This window comes from Takifugu flavidus, chromosome 11 (assembly GCF_003711565.1).
Source record: "Takifugu flavidus isolate HTHZ2018 chromosome 11, ASM371156v2, whole genome shotgun sequence".
In the NCBI taxonomy this organism is placed as follows: Eukaryota; Metazoa; Chordata; class Actinopteri; order Tetraodontiformes; family Tetraodontidae; genus Takifugu; species Takifugu flavidus.
The window spans coordinates 5341639-5358267 of record NC_079530.1 but is presented as its reverse complement, the minus strand read 5'-3'; the positions used below and the strand labels follow the sequence as shown (position 1 = coordinate 5358267).

The following is a 16629-nucleotide window of genomic DNA, read 5'->3' as shown; positions in this document are numbered from 1 at the left end:
AGTCAAATTAGAGGGAGGAAGCGCAGCAGAGGCAGGGAAATGAGCTGCAGGTGAGGCTGCGGTTAAAGCCTAGCTACACACACACACACACACACACACGGACATACAGCATCAAAAATAAACACTAAAAGAGGGGCCAGGCACACAGGCTTGCATCTATGGAGCTCTGGATATTTACCTAATTACAGCAGAAATACCAGTGTGGAAATAATCAGCTAACTAAAAGCCATTTAGTCACAAAACACTTTAGACAAATTATTCAATTTATTTGAGAATGCTAGAAATTATGTATATTATTAATGAGTACCGGTACATGTTTGTTAAGATTTGCCATTTTAATTGCTTATGAATTCAAAATAATCATCAAACTACTGTTTTTGGTTTTGTTTTCTGACCATAAAGTCATTTTAGTCCAAGTATATCTCTATTAATTAATGAGCCACCTGAATTTCTGGTTTCAAATTGATTAACATTAATCGATTATTGCCGTTATTGACAAACATATTCAGTTGTCATTTGTGGTCAGTTGGCGCCCTCTAGAGTTCACAACGTGGTGGTGTATATTACATTGGCTCCTCCCGATGTTAAAAAAGTGATTAATTTCTTCCTCAGTCGCGGACAAAACAGGATGAAACGCGTTATTTTTTTTATTTTTATTTTTGCAGACTTAATAAAATAATAAAAATAAGTTAATTTTATATTATTTATTCTTTATGTCTGACAAAATTCACTGAGAAAAAGACTAACTGTCGCTGCATCATCTCTTATATTTGCTGAACTCACAAAAACATTTATTTTCGTGAATCTGTCTTTCTTCATGACACATTGCTTTCAGGCTTAATGAGATTTATCACATCCAATAAAGATTTTTAGAAGACGTTCATCACTTTCCAGAGAACAGACAGTAAAGTGCCTATAGCCCACCTACACCAGGAAACCTTCTTCAACCCTCAACGAGTGATCTCCCAGGGAACCGTTAACAGCATCACGAATACACCTGACTGGACGCCAGGTTGTGCCTGAAGAATTCTAACTGCTGCTAAAGTTGCAGAGGTCAGCGTGGCTGCTGCAGACCCGTTTGGGCTGTCAGATGCTGTTTGGCAACACATCGCCAACAAACAACAACGCTGCCATCGTCTCACAATATGTCATGTGGTAGTGTGTGAGCAGTGCATGATGGATACACACAGAGGACAGATGTGTTTCCACTGCTACAAGTGGATCCAGATTTTCTCAGGTGTTTGATTAGAATGAAAGTAAATGACGCACAAACATTCGTCATTTTTAATTCTGTGTAAAGGTTAAAGGACTGAATGTTAAAAAAAAAAAAAAAAAGAATAAAGAGCAATGACTGTATATGAATTCATATTTACACTTGACTTCTGATGTCACAAAAAGGTCACTGGTTGAAAGAGAAGGCAACATATGAAGACTTTACTTCAAAAGATGAGCTGGATGATGATCAATCACAGATAACACCCATATCAAACATTAAAAGATCCCTTTTCTGCACTGGAATGGGTGGAAATCCCAGCAGAATCAAACGTACTAATACAATCCGATAAACGTGCTTCTTTAACAGATATACAGACTGACACAGAGCAAGAACACAAAGAAAGAAAACAGAGGAACAAAGTGACAGTGATCAATCTGACCAACATCTGTGACCAGCTCAGCCAAACAGATCCTGGGACAACACAAAGATGTCCTCCCTCAGACCCGATGGCAACCTGCTTACTGACCGACCGACTCAACAACAGCGCTACAGTGACAGTAAAAAACTGTTAAAAATCCAGAGGGTGGCAATCATCCCATCGATCAGGCGACAGGAAGTCAGTCCAAAGTGTCTGACAGAGGAGATAAAACTTTAAGAACAGGTCAGCTTTCTGTGTGTGTGTGTGTGTGTGTGTGTGTGTGTGTGTATAGGAGCATCCTCTTTGCCCGTTTTATCTCTCTTCCACTCTAGAACAGCTGGATCATAGACTCCCGAGACTTCCCCACTCCGATCCACTTTACTGAGAAGAGAGAAGCAGTTTGTCAACATCAGAAGCTGTTGTAATCGCCTCGGTAGGTCAAAGAGACGAGGACTAGCACGAATGTGATAAGTGTGGGGCCTCACCAGGAACCCCCAGCTGCTCCTCAATAAAACGGACATAATTCTGGGCGGTCTCGGGCAGATCCTCAAAGCTTCTGGCAGCCGAGGTGTCGCACTTCCACCCCGGAAGCGTCTCATACTCGACCTCCACGCGATGCAAAACCTCCTGATTGGCTGCCCCGGGGGGGAAGAGTAATTTCATCCCGGACTTAGTTACAGTTGATGAACAACCTATTTAGATCTTAAACTAAGGTTGGCTGAGGTGATGCGCTGAGATGATAAGTCAATTTAAACATGAAATTTTGGTCAAGGAAGTAGATCAAAAATAAAAGTCACAACATTTACAGAACACAATAGGTTCTCGCCCACCTGGAAAGTGAGGAATCATCTGGTTGTCAACTTTGTAGGACATTCCCACTTTGATTTCCGAGAACACGTCCAGTATGTCCAGTTTGGTGAGAGCTATACTGGGAGGAGAAAATATTAAAATTAAAGTTAAAATGTGTGACAGGGAGGAGTCATCAGTCACTCAGGAATTGACTCAGATTATTGTCCTGTAATCATTTTTAGTGCAGATGTTCCTTGTGTGACCGCTGCACATGCGCAGAAACGCAGGTGAACTCACGCGGTGAATCCATTAATCATGTGTGCATATTTGATGAGCACCAGGTCCAGCCAACCACAACGCCTCTTCCTGCCTGTGGTCACACCCACCTCCTTCCCTCGAGTCTGCAGAAGCTCACCGACGTCCTGTAGACAACAGAGTCGGGATTCTGGCAGCAATATAGCAACGCATCCACTAGGCGGCGCCCTTTACACATTCTACATTATAACGTGGACTCGAAGACTGAATGTACGTATATAATATTTGAATATTGATGTATAATAGAAATGTGGACCCTTACATTGCTCTGCTCTGTAGGGAAGGCCCCGATGCCGACTCTGGTCGTGTAAGCCTTGACGACCCCGTAAACTGCCCCAACATTCTGTGGAGGCATGCCCAGACCGGTGCACACGCCACCCACTGTGCAATTGGATGAAGTCACAAACGGGTACGTTCCTGAAAGGACAAAACAGGAAAAAACCCAGAATATAAAACACCTGCATTTGTCAGTAAATACCAGTCACACAGGCTCATCTGACCCTGCCCAGGAAGTGGAGGTGAGCAGGTCATTTTTCTAAAAATACTCAAACATAAACAAGTTCAGACACAAAGAAAGCTGCAGTTCTGAACTATCACCTCACTTCTGCTTCTAACTCAATGTGGAGACCAGAAGCTGTAAAACTCAGCAAAACCAATTGATACCATGAGCTGACATGCAAGATTAGTGCCACAAATCCTGCTGCCTGACCGAGTCTCAAGCACCATCAAAACCCTGGCGTGTGTTCCCCAGTTGTGTGGCATGGAATTAAACCCAGGCGGGGCTGTGATGATGACAGAAGACGATTTCTGACCTTTAAACTCAAATGTCACAAATGTCTTTTTCGACGTTGATTGTAGATTTTCTTACAGCAGCTGAAGTCTGGCTTTAGGGCCATTCACCCCTGAGCAAAAGTGAAGGATTGTGGGTTGTCTGATGACATTCACTCAAGGCGTTTCCTCCAGTCAAAGAGACAGTGGCCATTCCAACAGACGCTCAACCGGGACCGTGACAGGAACTCTGTCAACTTCCGTGATTAGAGACAACCTGAACTTTGGAGTTCCCGCTCAGACACGTGAGAATCCACCCACGCCGCGGGGCTCAGACAGTCTGTGGTGCAATCAAAGAGGAAGCAGTCTAGGGTGTGGCAGTGAGTCCATGCTCCAGCAGTGATGCATCCCGTCAGGGTGCTCTTCTGACTCCAGTACCTCCAGACCAGATCGAACTGGACTGGAGTCTTCTGAAAACGTGACCGTCTTACTGGCAGGCGAGAGGCCGCCGTGCTCATGCACAGTCAGGTGGAATTTAAGTGGTTGAACAGTGAGCGTGCACATCAAACTGAGGTGCAGTAGCTTCATTAGAGGTTAGTGAACGTACCGTGATCTCCAGGCTGAGCTCCACGCAGGCTTTTGTAAAGGGCATCACAAAAATTAATACATATGATGGTCTGCGCACAGGTAAGCATGAAGAAGCTAGCCCGCTAATCAAAAACATGCAGGTGCAAAGGTATACGGACCAAAGTCAATGTCCAGGAGGGCTGCATTGGCTCCCTCCACCAGGATCTTCTTAGGAGGACCGTGAAGAGCCTCATACATGAAGTGCACCCCATCCCTCACCATGGGCTCGATCTTCTCTGCAAAGGTCTGAAACCAACACAGAAGACATCACTGCCACAGTTCCTCAGAGTTCCACAGTTCTGCCTCATGTCATCACCTTCAACTTGGCCAGCTCTCCATCCACGTCCATCTCCAGAGTCGGGTACATGGACTTGTACTGCTTGGCCAACACTTTATACCTGGAAGAACAACACCCGAGCAGTAAGTTTTTGTCCTTCCTCTGATATCCTGCTTCAGTGATGCTACAGAAAGGCTGGAGCTAAACGACAATCATTCCTGGAAACCTGAGCCATGATAGAAGAAGCTCCTTTCTGAATGCTGGTGAGCGGCGTAACCTGTGTCTGAGCTTTCAGCCCAACGGTGCCGTGACCATGATAAATACGCCTGTCAGCGAAATCGACACGACCGGTGAGCTCACCGTTCAGAGAACTGACTGAAGTCAGACAGCAGGTCACATATCCTGAGGCCACTGCGGGCTGCTTTTGCCGAGTACACCGGACCAATGCCCTTCTTTGTTGTCCCTAAGCTGGAGCAGGCCAAGAGAGCGGGGGAGGAGAAAGAAAACAGTGTTAAAGAGGTTCCTCGGCAGCTCAGCTGTGTGCAGGTTGATGATCTGAGAGAGGAGCAATCGTGTGTGATGCCACGTGTTCAGCAAAATGGGTTTAAGTGGCAGGAAAAGTGTAAATAACTCAAATTTAGAACATGAGGTGGAGCGCCAGCATGTTGACCACAGCATCAGATGGGAGAGATTGACACGGACAGTTCAGCGGACCGAATCTAAGGGTGGAATTCAAAACAGACTTCTGACGTTGCTTTCACGAGACGTCAGAACATCTCTCACGTAACTGAGCTTGTCTGAAAACATGCTGTTTAACTGGAAATGTTGTGTTTTTTACGGACAATGACGAGAGACAATGACCGCGAAGACTCACAAGCGCTAATCTCTCCCGTTAGATGTTATAAACGACAGCTTTAGAAATGGCTTCATTTCATTACTTGAGTCAGTTGGTTTCCTCCAGCAGATAAACCAACCAACTCATAGCTTCAACCACACCTTAGATCTAGTTCTGACTTATGGTGTTGCTCATGTCCATGGCGTTCCCTCTTCATACAGTAGGGTTAGCCATGGAGTTCCACAAGGTTCTGTACTTGGACCAATCCTTTTCATCTTGTACATGCTTCCCTTAGGGAACATTATTCAGCAGCATGGGATACATTTTTATTGTTATGCTGATGACACTCAGCTTTATTTATCCATGAAACCAGAGGAGACAGAGCAGTTAGTGAAGCTTCAGACCTGTCTTAAAGACATAAAGTCCTGGATGTCTTCAAATTTCCTCCTCCTTAACTCAGGAAAAACTGAGGTCATGGTGTTTGGTCCTGAACCTCTCAGGGATAGATTAGATCACATGATCACTCTAGATGGTATCTCATTAACATCTAGTCTCTCTGTGAGGAATCTAGGAGTAACTTTTGACCAAAATCTCTCCTTCAATTCACACATTAAAATAGTCTCTAGAAGTGCCTTTTTTCACCTGAGGAACATCACAAAGATCAGGAAGCTGCTGACGCGGCATGATGCTGAAAAGTTAGTCCAGTATTTGTTACTTCCAGGCTGGACTATTGTAATTCTTTATTATCAGGGTGTCCAAACAACTCTTTAAGAAGCCTCCAACTGATCCAAAATGCTGCAGCCAGAGTTTTGACAGGTATTGACAAAAGAGATCACATAACTCCTGTAATAGCGTCTCTTCATTGGCTGCCCGTTAAATTTAGAATAATTTTTAAAACCCTTCTTTTGACCGACAAGGTCCTCAGAGGCCTAGCTCCATCCTACCTGGAGGAGCTAGTGATACCTTACCAGCCCAATAGACCGCTCTGCTCTCAGAATGCTGGTCTACTTGTGGTCTCCAGAGTCTCTAGGAGTAGAATGGGGAGCCGAGCATTTAGCTACCAGGCCCCCCTGCTATGGAACCAGCTCCCTGTCCAGGTACGGGAGGCTGACTCCATCCCTACTTTTAAGATTAGGCTTAAAACCTACCTCTTTGAAAAAGCTTATTGTTACTAATTCAGTAGTTCCAGTTACTATCATAGACAGACAAATTATCATACTTAGGGGGTCGTCTAATCATTAGGTTAACATCTTAGCTGTGCTGTTATAGGCCAAGGCTGCCGGGGTCCAGAAACATGATCACCTGACAGGCCTCTGTCACCCCACTGGGTCATGGTTTCCTCTCCTCTCCTCCTCAAGCAGACTAGTTATGCTGATTCTTGTGTAGTTTTTCTGCCCCCCCCCCCTTCTGTATTCATTCACAGGTTTTGCCTTCAGAGCTGCATGACGACCGTTGAGACGTTTCGTAACCTGAAAATTTCGCATGTAGAGACGTTCGTAAGTAGAGGTCCCACTGTAGAATTCCTGATATTGTCTGTAAAAAGCTTTCTTTATTTTGGAAGTGGTCTGTTCTCCATCTCCTGATTGGGCCTTTTCTTTTTCGCAAAGAAATTTTTCAAAGACGTTTGTTTCTTACTCATTTTGCTCGCTTGTGGGTTCAATTTTGGTGTGTAAGACGTAACCGAGAGAATCCGGTCATTCCTCAAAAGGTTTTTCAAAATAAAAGATCGTTGAGGCTCAGCTAATACATTACCGGTAAATGGAAATATTTAATTATTTCTTGTGCGGCCCGGTACCAATCGATCCACGGACCGGTTTGGACAATTATCATTAGAAGTGGTGGAAAAGTAGACATTTAATTAGAATTATAGTTCAACTGACTGATTTGTGTCCGGATTTTACAACATTTGCACTGGAGAGAACACATCGGTTTGCGTGGATGTTTCTATAGCAACTTTTGAACAAGGTTGGTGAAACCAGTCATGCAGAAGCAAACACACCTTGTGCCACAAGCTTAGAGAAAAGCTTAACTGACTGCAAGCCTCTCTTTTGTGTTGCTAGTTAGGACAACACTGACTAGTGTTACGGGGTGAATGAAGAAAATGCCTGAGTTTGGACTCGACTTTCAGCAGAACACCACAAAGGATGCCTGCAGATGCTGGAAATCCAGCAGGTTGTGATATGAACTACTGGAGATTTCTATGATGTACAAACCAGCAGAAACCCAACAGGAACCAGGAGACCTTGCGAGTGCCACACAGAACGACCCAGAGGTGTTATCAAAGTTGAGGGTCTGAGGAGACTACTGTCCCTCACTGTCACTTTTTTGCTCTCTCAAGACAAACACCACACACTCGCTGTGATGCCAAAGTTGCAGAAGCACCATATACCCAAATGAAGCCATATTTCACTGCGATGCATTGAATAAACGTTTCTGTCACCTCCTGGGGGCAGCAATTACACAAACCAGGATATCCTGGACTTAACAGGTTAATGGTTATTGGCTGCTTTTTAAACATAATTGCACATCAACATTCATTTATTCAAGTATCCAGAGTATAAATAAGTGAAACCACAAACATTAAAATCATAAGAATGTAAACAATCCAGCTAACAGACAAGCTGGCTGAGACGTATTGTTGGTGGATGCGTGTCTGAGAGCTGGACGAGTGTGTTTGTGTGCGGTGGACGTTTGAGCAAACAGTTTTCTTACTTCTTGCCTGCTTGTTCTCGTCTCTGCTGTTCCTGAATGCCGTCAACCGCCTGGTGGAAGTCAAACACTGTGGTGGACGGAGAGAGGGGACACACAGCACAGCTCAGAGAAAACAAGGCTCACTCATTCACACTTTCCTTCTGTAGCATCCAGCCATTCACTCATTCACACGTCCCCCCTGAGGGGCCACTCACCAATGTGTGCTCTGTCAGAGATGATCAACCTTTGCTCCCAGCCTTTTAAACCTACAAACATATGTCAGCAGACAATTGGAACCAGGGAACGATTTGGGTTTAAACGAACAGTTCTGAGCTCACCGTTGCCTTTACTCTCATTCTTTGCTGCCTCCTCAAAGAGACCCGGCAGGTGGATCACGACTCCATTACCTGGTGGGTAAACAGGTCAGGTCACAAGTCTGAACGTCTGCCTTCTTCTGCTGAAGGAGTGCCACAATACTTCAAATATTCAATGTTGTCATGCCTCACACAGTATTTAAAGATAAATTTCCTACACGGAACTGCTCAAAACTCAAAACAGCAGGCAGCTTTACACAAATGTAGTATTCTAATTATGATCTTATTACACCTGTAATAACCTTTCATAAACATGAGTAGAGACTCATTAATGCAGCGTGAAGCTGCTCTAGAGGCCACAAAGATCACACGACCTTTCAAACAGCCGCTGAGTAGAAGAGTTCTGTTTGGATTACATTAACTGGAAATGGAACGGTAATTACATAAAAATGACAAACAAAAACACACAAACTGAAAGATCCAAACATAGATTGGGTGTCCACGCTGGAGGCTGTGAGAAGGAAAAACAAAAATAATAAAGGCATTTGTTCTTTTTATAGATCAACATGTATGAGTTGAGTTGCAGCAATAACATGAAATCTTTGCGTGCAGGACAGGACCGTACACCAACAGCTGACCAAGAACAGAACCACCGTATGACACTCGAAGCCAGAACAAAGTAAAATAGTTCTTTCTGGGTGGACGTGATGGAGGCGCGCAGACGGACTGGTGCTCCTCACGGTCGTTAAGGGATTCTGGATCAATCCGCCGTGAAAACAGTGAGGAAATGTGGCCTTTGTGTAACAATTTGAGGCTGCGTTCGCTACCCACCGATGAAGGCGGTGACCTTGGGGTTGATGATGCCGCTGGGAAGGAGGTGAAAGTCGTACTCCACCGAGTCCACCACCACCGTGTGTCCCGCGTTGTTGCCGCCCTGCAGAGGAGAGTCAGGGACACAGACATGACACAGAGAGTTTAGACCTGTCGGCGTTCTGTTAGCGCTCAGGTCTGAGGTAAAAGCCTTCCGCTACGATAGCTCCCTGCCTTTGTCCAGAACGGCTGGACGTGGGTTGTGCACGTTCACAGGCAGATTTGCTGGGCTGTTTTTACAGTCTGAACTTGGATTTTTAATGCCCTACAGGACTGCGGCCGTCCACCTGCGTCATCGCCTCCACCTGAGGCGCTGGTTGAACTTTAAACCTCTCATAACTACAATGTCTTTGAAGCACTTACAAACGGACCTCAGCATGTGCTCCGACCACGCGGGTTATTTCTGGCCATTTCAGTAGCCTGAAGGTGAGGGGGGGAACATCGGGGGGAGTTAACTGGAGTATTTTTAAATACATTTACAATCCATCCCATCCCCCCACAACAAACACGTGTCTGGTGCTCGTGTAGATCTTCATCAGCGGACGCTCACGTCCTGGTTACCAGAGCGACTGACAGAACGGTGACAGAACCCAGGAAGCTGCATCGGATCCCCTTTAAATGCAGACACAAGTTCACCTTAAGATAAAATATCAAAGAGGCTAAACTGAGATGTTTAAATGGTCACACGGGCCAGCTGGTCAAACCTCACACGAATGTGATCTTTTAACATATTTTCTCCATTTCTCTCATGGGGTGTGTTTTCCTGGTAGTCCCCCGGAAACACTTGTGAAGCCAAGCAAGGCTACGAAGATCATTAGACGACTGTAAGGAACACCGAGCGTACTGCTGGCAAAGCTGATTTTATAAAAAGATCACCGAAAGTACTTCAGCACACACACAAGCCCCCCCTCAGAGGCCCCTAATAGGCCCCCCGAGGTTGGCCCATGGACGGTGTCCACCTCCTCTGGTCTTCCAGGTTAAACCAGCATTTCAGCATCAAAAATGAACATCAGAATACCTTCACATCAGAGAAGAAGGAGCCTCAAAGTGTTTGACTTGTTGATTCTAAGGAATCCTCGTATTTCCTGGGTCAGCCGGCAGGAAGCTATATCATGAGAGGTTCCTGAAAGCCTCCCCATATGTCAATATACTCGTCCACAATCCAGATGAATGATAAGTGGTCAGGTGGTTGTAATTTTGAAGAGTAAATTCTAATCAGGTCATTCAGACCTCTAGAGGCATTTCTCTGCCATCCAGACATTAAACAAATATTAAACCTGCAAGACTAACTTTGCAAAGTTAAATTTATAATAAATTAATGCAACTGTGATAGAAGCAGCAGCTCTTGGCGATGTTTACTTTGCTTTTATCATATAAAGCTAGAGCTATATTTGTGGAGGGAGAAGGGATATTATTTAATTATGAAACCATATTAAACAACTTAATGTTATTTCTGCTTCATGTCCCAATCTTCTCTAACCAAACTGCTCGTATATGTTCGTCTGTGTTGTAGGCTCCTGCCGATGTCGGCTGTGTCTCCACACGTTCAGCATGCATTACATAATAGCTGCGTTGCTGAGACGTCTCTGCTCTTGTGTCCAAAATGTCTCCTAATAAAAACATGTGCTGTTGTTTTAAATTCTGCATCCAAGGTTACGCTTGAGCCCTGTGAACATGCAGTGCAAATACACACATATAAACACAACTTTCTTAGTTTTTGACTATAATGGGCAGCCATGATTTTAACAGTTTGTGGACAGTAAAAGCAGACCCAAAACTATTTCATCAGTCAATTAGGAATGTTTGAGACACCTTTTCATTCAGATATTTAGAAGAATCCTGGTACCTCAGGCCAAAACCACAAGTGAACCTTTTATACTATACCAACCTGTGTCAGTGTCTTCATTTATCGAGCTATTTAGCAAATCAGCCACATTTATCACATTATGACAGCAACAAATGTCGAGAAACATTTTGTTTTAATCTAAGCCAGTCCAGAGGTGAGGATGATTAAAGGTGGGATGAGGTCATAAAGGGGCAGTTGGGTATTTTCTGACAGTTCTTTGAGCAGTTGGTTGCGTTTCGGGGGACGAGCCGAACCCCGCAGCGGCAGCGGGACCAGGTTACGGCTCAGCCGGAGCCAAGATGCACCTGGTGGCCCGTCAGACTTCACACTCGGGTCATGTGCACACGACAGGAGTCAACTGACCGGCAACATTACGGAGGGCTAAGCAGCTAGCAGGCATTCAAGGTGACATTAGCAACATGTTTATAATAACACACTAATAAAGACATTCGTCAGCTAGCAACGGTTTCCCCCGCAGCTTAACCTGAGGAATTTGCGGTGACTAGCTTAACCAGGAGGGGGCCGGTGAAGGCAGCGTGCGGGCTAACCAACCTGACATCTGCACACCATATCCGCGTCTTGAGCCAGGAGATCCACAACTTTTCCTTTCCCTTCATCTCCCCATTGAGCGCCCAGTACCACGGTTACTTGGTTGCCCACTGATGGTCTAGGGGGTCGCCCTGTGTCGTTTGGGGTTGCGGCAGATTCCTGGTTCCCACTTTCCGACATTTTCGCAACGTCCTCTGGTTCTCGATTCTTGAGCGCCTTTTTCACACCGTGCCGTGATGCCGATTGTCATATACAGTCAATGGTTTGCGCACCAAAGATAGCTGAGGAGCTGAAGAGCTCCCACACGTCCCAGCGATCACGCCTGCGCATGCGCATATGTACCTGAACGGTAGAACCGGAAAACATGAGCAAAAACCCGTGCGCAAGCTCACAACGCCATTTCATGCAAGCTACTTGGCTTCCATTTACGTAAAATTCAATCATTTCCACATAGACGTAAAATATATGTTGTGTTTGCGTTTTTACATGAGGTAGCACGAGTTTTGTCGAAGACATGAAGTGAGACATCTTCTTTGTTTTTGCTATCTCAGAAGACACACCCACTATTCTGAAGGCGTGTTTTTAAATCCAAAGAGGTCCAATTGAGGAGCAACTCCTGGATTTACTTTTGCTTTCAGCACTTGACCGCCCAGGAGACGTTACCACTTAGGTTATATATTGTATATCAAATGTACATTATGCACATTACGTTACTGGGTGATTCGTAACTCTGAAAATTCCTGTGGCTGGGAAATTAAATGAATTATGCGCCTTAGAAAAAATGGATTCCTTAAATTTTGCACACAAGAGTGATTGTGAAGTTCCGTTGTTCCATATATTTATATATGTTATGCCATATATTTTCCTTTAGCATCATTTTAGTGTTCCATCCCAATAGTAAAATGGCAGCTTAATATTCTTTAGAACAAGAACACTAGAATTAAATTGTTTGACATCCAGGTTACTTCATGACCCTGTCACAGCCCCATTCCCCCAGGTCTCTCCTGTTCCTCTGCCCCAGTAATTTTCCACTCTCCCTGCCAGCCAATCCCACCCCATCAGCTCAACTCCACTCACCTGCAAGCACAGCTGCAGCCGATTTCCAATCAGCCAGGCTTATAAGGCTCCCCTGCACTCTCAGTCTTTGCCAGATTGTTCTTCAGCGTTTCCATGCAAGACTCTCCAGCACTTAGCTGCCTGACCTCCTGTTGCCAACCCTGTTTGCCCCTGACCCGCCTGCACCGCCTGTCTCCAGGTAAACTCACCAGCCTTCCGTCCCTGACCACAAATTCTGCCTCAGCGTATCTGGTTCCTGTCTGCTCACCTGGTCCTGACCTCTCCACCTGGCCCCGAATTCGCTGCTGCTCATCCCCAGTCTGCTCTGCTACTCTGTCGGCCTCATCTCCTGTAAGCCCCTCTCTGTCACTCCTGCCCACTGTAAACGGAACTGTACGGTTCCGAGGGTTCACGTCCTTCCCTTGGCTCCGCATTGCGGCTCTGCTCAAACCCAATCCCCGAGCCCGACACCCATAGACTTTGTGTGGGCCCTGAGCCTGAAGAACGGACTGTTTCCTGTTTCATTGTCTGCCTGAGTTCCTGTTTGCCTGTGTACTAATAAAGGGTCACTACCAACGGTTCCAGCTTTCCAGAGTGCTGCTTTTGGGTCCAAATTGCACCCGTCACAGTACAATCTGGCTAAACATGAACCCAGCACACTCATCATCATCTCAGTCTCGCTTGAACCAGGCAGAGGGAAGGCTCCAACAATTCGAGGCCCAGCTAGCCTCCAATGCTGCAGAGGCTCGGCAGACGGCGTCGGCCCTGGAGCGGGCATTAACTTCAGTAGCCACCCAGGTCCAACAGCTGGTGGTCTCAGTGTCACAACCGGCCGCTCCTGTTCCTGCTCCAGCTCCTCCTCCTCCGGTTCCTGCTCCCCCACCACCAGGCACTGCTCCAGAGCCCCGGGTGGGAGCCCCAGAGCGTTATTCTGGGGACCCTGAGGGCTGCAATCCGTTTCTCAAGAACTGTTCTATCCTGTTTGCTCTGCAGCCCTACACCTTCACCTCAGAGGCGGCGAGGGTCGCCTGACTGGCAGAGCACGCCTGTGGGGAACGGCAGAGGGGCACGCCGGCCTGTTCTTCTTTCCAGGCCTTCTCTGCTGAACTTCGTAAGGTTTTTGGACCTGTTTCTCTGGGCCCGGATGCCACCGGGGGACTCATGAGCTTGAAGCAGGGAAGTCGGCCCGTTGCTGACTACGCTATCGACTTCCGTACCCAGGCCCGTCTTAGTGAATGGAACTCAGCAGCCCAGTGTGACGTCTTCCTCAATGGGCTAGCGCCATACATAAAGGATGAGTTGGTCTCCTTCGATCTTCCGCCCTCCCTCGATGGACTCACCGAACTGACTTCTCGGCTGGACAGGCGCATCCAGGCAAGGAGAAAGGAGCTACGCCAGGAAGGGGCGGCGCACCGTTCGTCTGCCCGCCTGCGAGGGTCTCCAGCCGCCCCCAACCGTCTCACCGAGCCCTCATCTGGGGGGCCGAACCCGTGCAGTTGAGACGCACCAGCCTGACTCCCGAGGAGCGAGAGCAACGACGCCAGGGGAACCTCTGTCTCTACTGCGGCCAGGCTAGGCACTTCATCTCTCGTTGCCCAGTAAAGGGAAGGGCTCAGCAGTAAACAGAGGCGTTTTGCTGAGCTGGACTCAAGACATTGCCCCTTGCCCACGGCCATTGTTTCATGTCCGGCTTCTGTTGGCAGGGGGCTCTCGCACCCTCGCCACCTTCATAGACTCAGGGGCTGATGTCAGCCTGATCGACGAGGAGCTTGCCGTCCAGCTGGGTATCGACCAGGTTCCTTTACTACATTCAGTTCCTGCCAGCGCCCTGGATGGCCATCTCCTGGGGACCGTCACTCACCAGACCACGCCCATCCACATGCTTCTTTCTGGCAACCATCACAAGACCATACAGTTCCACATCCTTGAAGTCACCTCACCTCCCACTCATCCTTGGCTATCCCTGGCTCCGTCGTCACAACCCCCACATTGATTGGGCGATAGGGTCCATTCTGGGGTGGAGTTCCTTCTGTCACCAGGTCTGTCTTTACCAAAGTGCTGCACCTCTACTGTCTGTCAAATCCAGTCCGGCCCCTGACCTGTCCGGGGTGCCCTCCAAATATCATGACTTCCGGGAGGTGTTCAGCAAGGCTAAGGCTACCTCCCTGCCCCCTCATCGGCCGTATGACTGTGCCATAGACCTTCTGCCTGGCACCACGCCTCCCAAGGGTCGTCTCTACTCCCTGTCTGCGCCAGAAAGAGAGGCCATGGAGGTCTACATTAATGACGCTCTGGCCGCCGGGATCATCCGTCCCTCCTCATCGCCTGCTGGGGCAGGGTTCTTCTTCGTGGAGAAGAAAGACAGGTCCCTGAGGCCCTGCATCAACTATAGGGGCCTCAAGGATGTCACCGTCAAGAATTGGTACCCTCTACCACTCATCGCTTCAGCCTTTGAGCTGCTCCAGGGGGCCATGGTCTTCACCAAGTTGGATCTCCGCAATGCCTACCATCTTGTCTGGATCCGGGAGGGGGACGAGTGGAAGACTGCCTTCAACACACCCACTGGACACTCTGAGTACCTGGTCATGCCTTTTGGGCTTACTAATGCCCCAGCCGTATTCCAGGCACTCATTAATGTCATTTTAAGAGACATGCTCAACAAGAGTGTGTTTGTCTACCTGGACGACATCTTGATCTTCTCTCCCTTGTAGAGGAACATGTGCATCATGTCCAGGCCGTCCTCCAATGCCTGCTGGAGAACGCTGTTTGTTAAAGCCGTGAAGTGTGAATTCCAGGCTACCCCCGTCTTTTTCCTGGGGTACATTGTTGGTCAAGGCAGCGTGGAGATGGACACCTCCAAGGTCTCTGCCGTCACCTCCTGGCCCGTCCCCAAGTCCCGGAAACAGCTGCAACGGTTCCTAGGGTTCGCCAACTTTTACCGGAGGATCATCCGTGGATACAGCACCGTGGCCGCTCCACTCACTACTCTCACGTCCTCCAAGGTACCCTTCCGTTGGTCCCAGGCTGCCAAGGAGGCTTTCCAGAACCTCAAGGCCCGGTTCACCTCAGCTCCCATTCTCCTGTTTCCCGATCCTGAAAGGCAGTTCATAGTAGAGGTGGATGCTTCTTACGTGGGGGTCGAAGCCGTTCTCTCTCAACGCTCTGCGGATGACCAGAAAATGCACCCCTTTGCCGCCTTCTCTCGACATCTGTCTCTGGCAGAAAGGAATTATGACATTGGGAACCGAGAACTGTTGGCGGTGAAACTGGCGTTGGAGGAATGGCGTCACTGGTTGGAGGGGACTAAATTGCCCTTTCTGGTTTGGACGGACCATAAGAACCTGGAGTACATCCGTTCGGCGAAGAGACTGAACTCCCGTCAGGCCAGGTGGTCCTTATTCTTTACCATTAAACTTTTCCCTCTCCTATCGGCCGGGCTCCCGCAACGTCAAGCCTGACGCTCTATCAGTTCGCCAGTTCTTGGGAACAGAAGACACTGCTCTTAACCCGGACACCATTCTCCCTGCTCCCTGCCTGGTGGCTTCTCTCACCTGGGAGGTAGAGGAGCGTGTAAAATCTGCTTTGGAGAATCAGCCTGGTCCCAGCTCCTGTCCTCCTGACCGCCTGTTTGTCCCGGAGGGTCTGAGGTCTGATGTCCTGCAATGGGCCCACGGCTCCCAGCTCACTTGTCACCCAGATATTCAGCGCACTAAAGAGGTCCTGCAGCGATGGCTCTGGTGGCCCACTTTACAGGAGGACACAAGAGAGTTTGTCAATGCCTGCCTGATCTGTAGCCTGCACAAATCCTCCCGCCAGGCCCATGCCGGTTACCTGCAACCTCTGCCTGTTCCACATCGACCCTGGTCCCATATTTCGCTGGACTTTGTTACCGGTCTGCCATTGTCGGGCGGATTCCCCACTATCCTGACAGTGGTAGACTGGTTCAGCAAGATGGCCCACTTTGTACCCCTACCCAAGCTTCCATCGGCCAAGGAGTCTGCTGAACTTGTTCTGCAGCACATATTTCGTTCCACGGCCTTCCGTCTGATGTAGTCTCT

The 16629-nt window shown here is 47.7% G+C and overlaps 1 protein-coding gene across 1 annotated transcript; it reads right to left on the bottom strand.

Moving 5' to 3' along the window:
* Positions 1-638: 638 nt before the first annotated feature.
* adss2 (adenylosuccinate synthase 2) lies at positions 639-11829 on the bottom strand. The gene is made up of 13 exons (XM_057047999.1): positions 11519-11829; positions 9082-9184; positions 8275-8343; positions 8152-8202; positions 7958-8024; positions 4771-4878; positions 4450-4531; positions 4253-4379; positions 3001-3155; positions 2721-2845; positions 2465-2562; positions 2120-2269; positions 639-2015 (listed from the first exon to the last, which is right to left on the bottom strand). The coding sequence occupies exons 1-13, from the start codon at positions 11693-11695 to the stop codon at positions 1963-1965; spliced, it is 1365 nt and encodes a 454-aa protein (XP_056903979.1). The 5' UTR covers positions 11696-11829; the 3' UTR covers positions 639-1962.
* Between the last annotated feature and the right edge of the window lie 4800 nt (positions 11830-16629).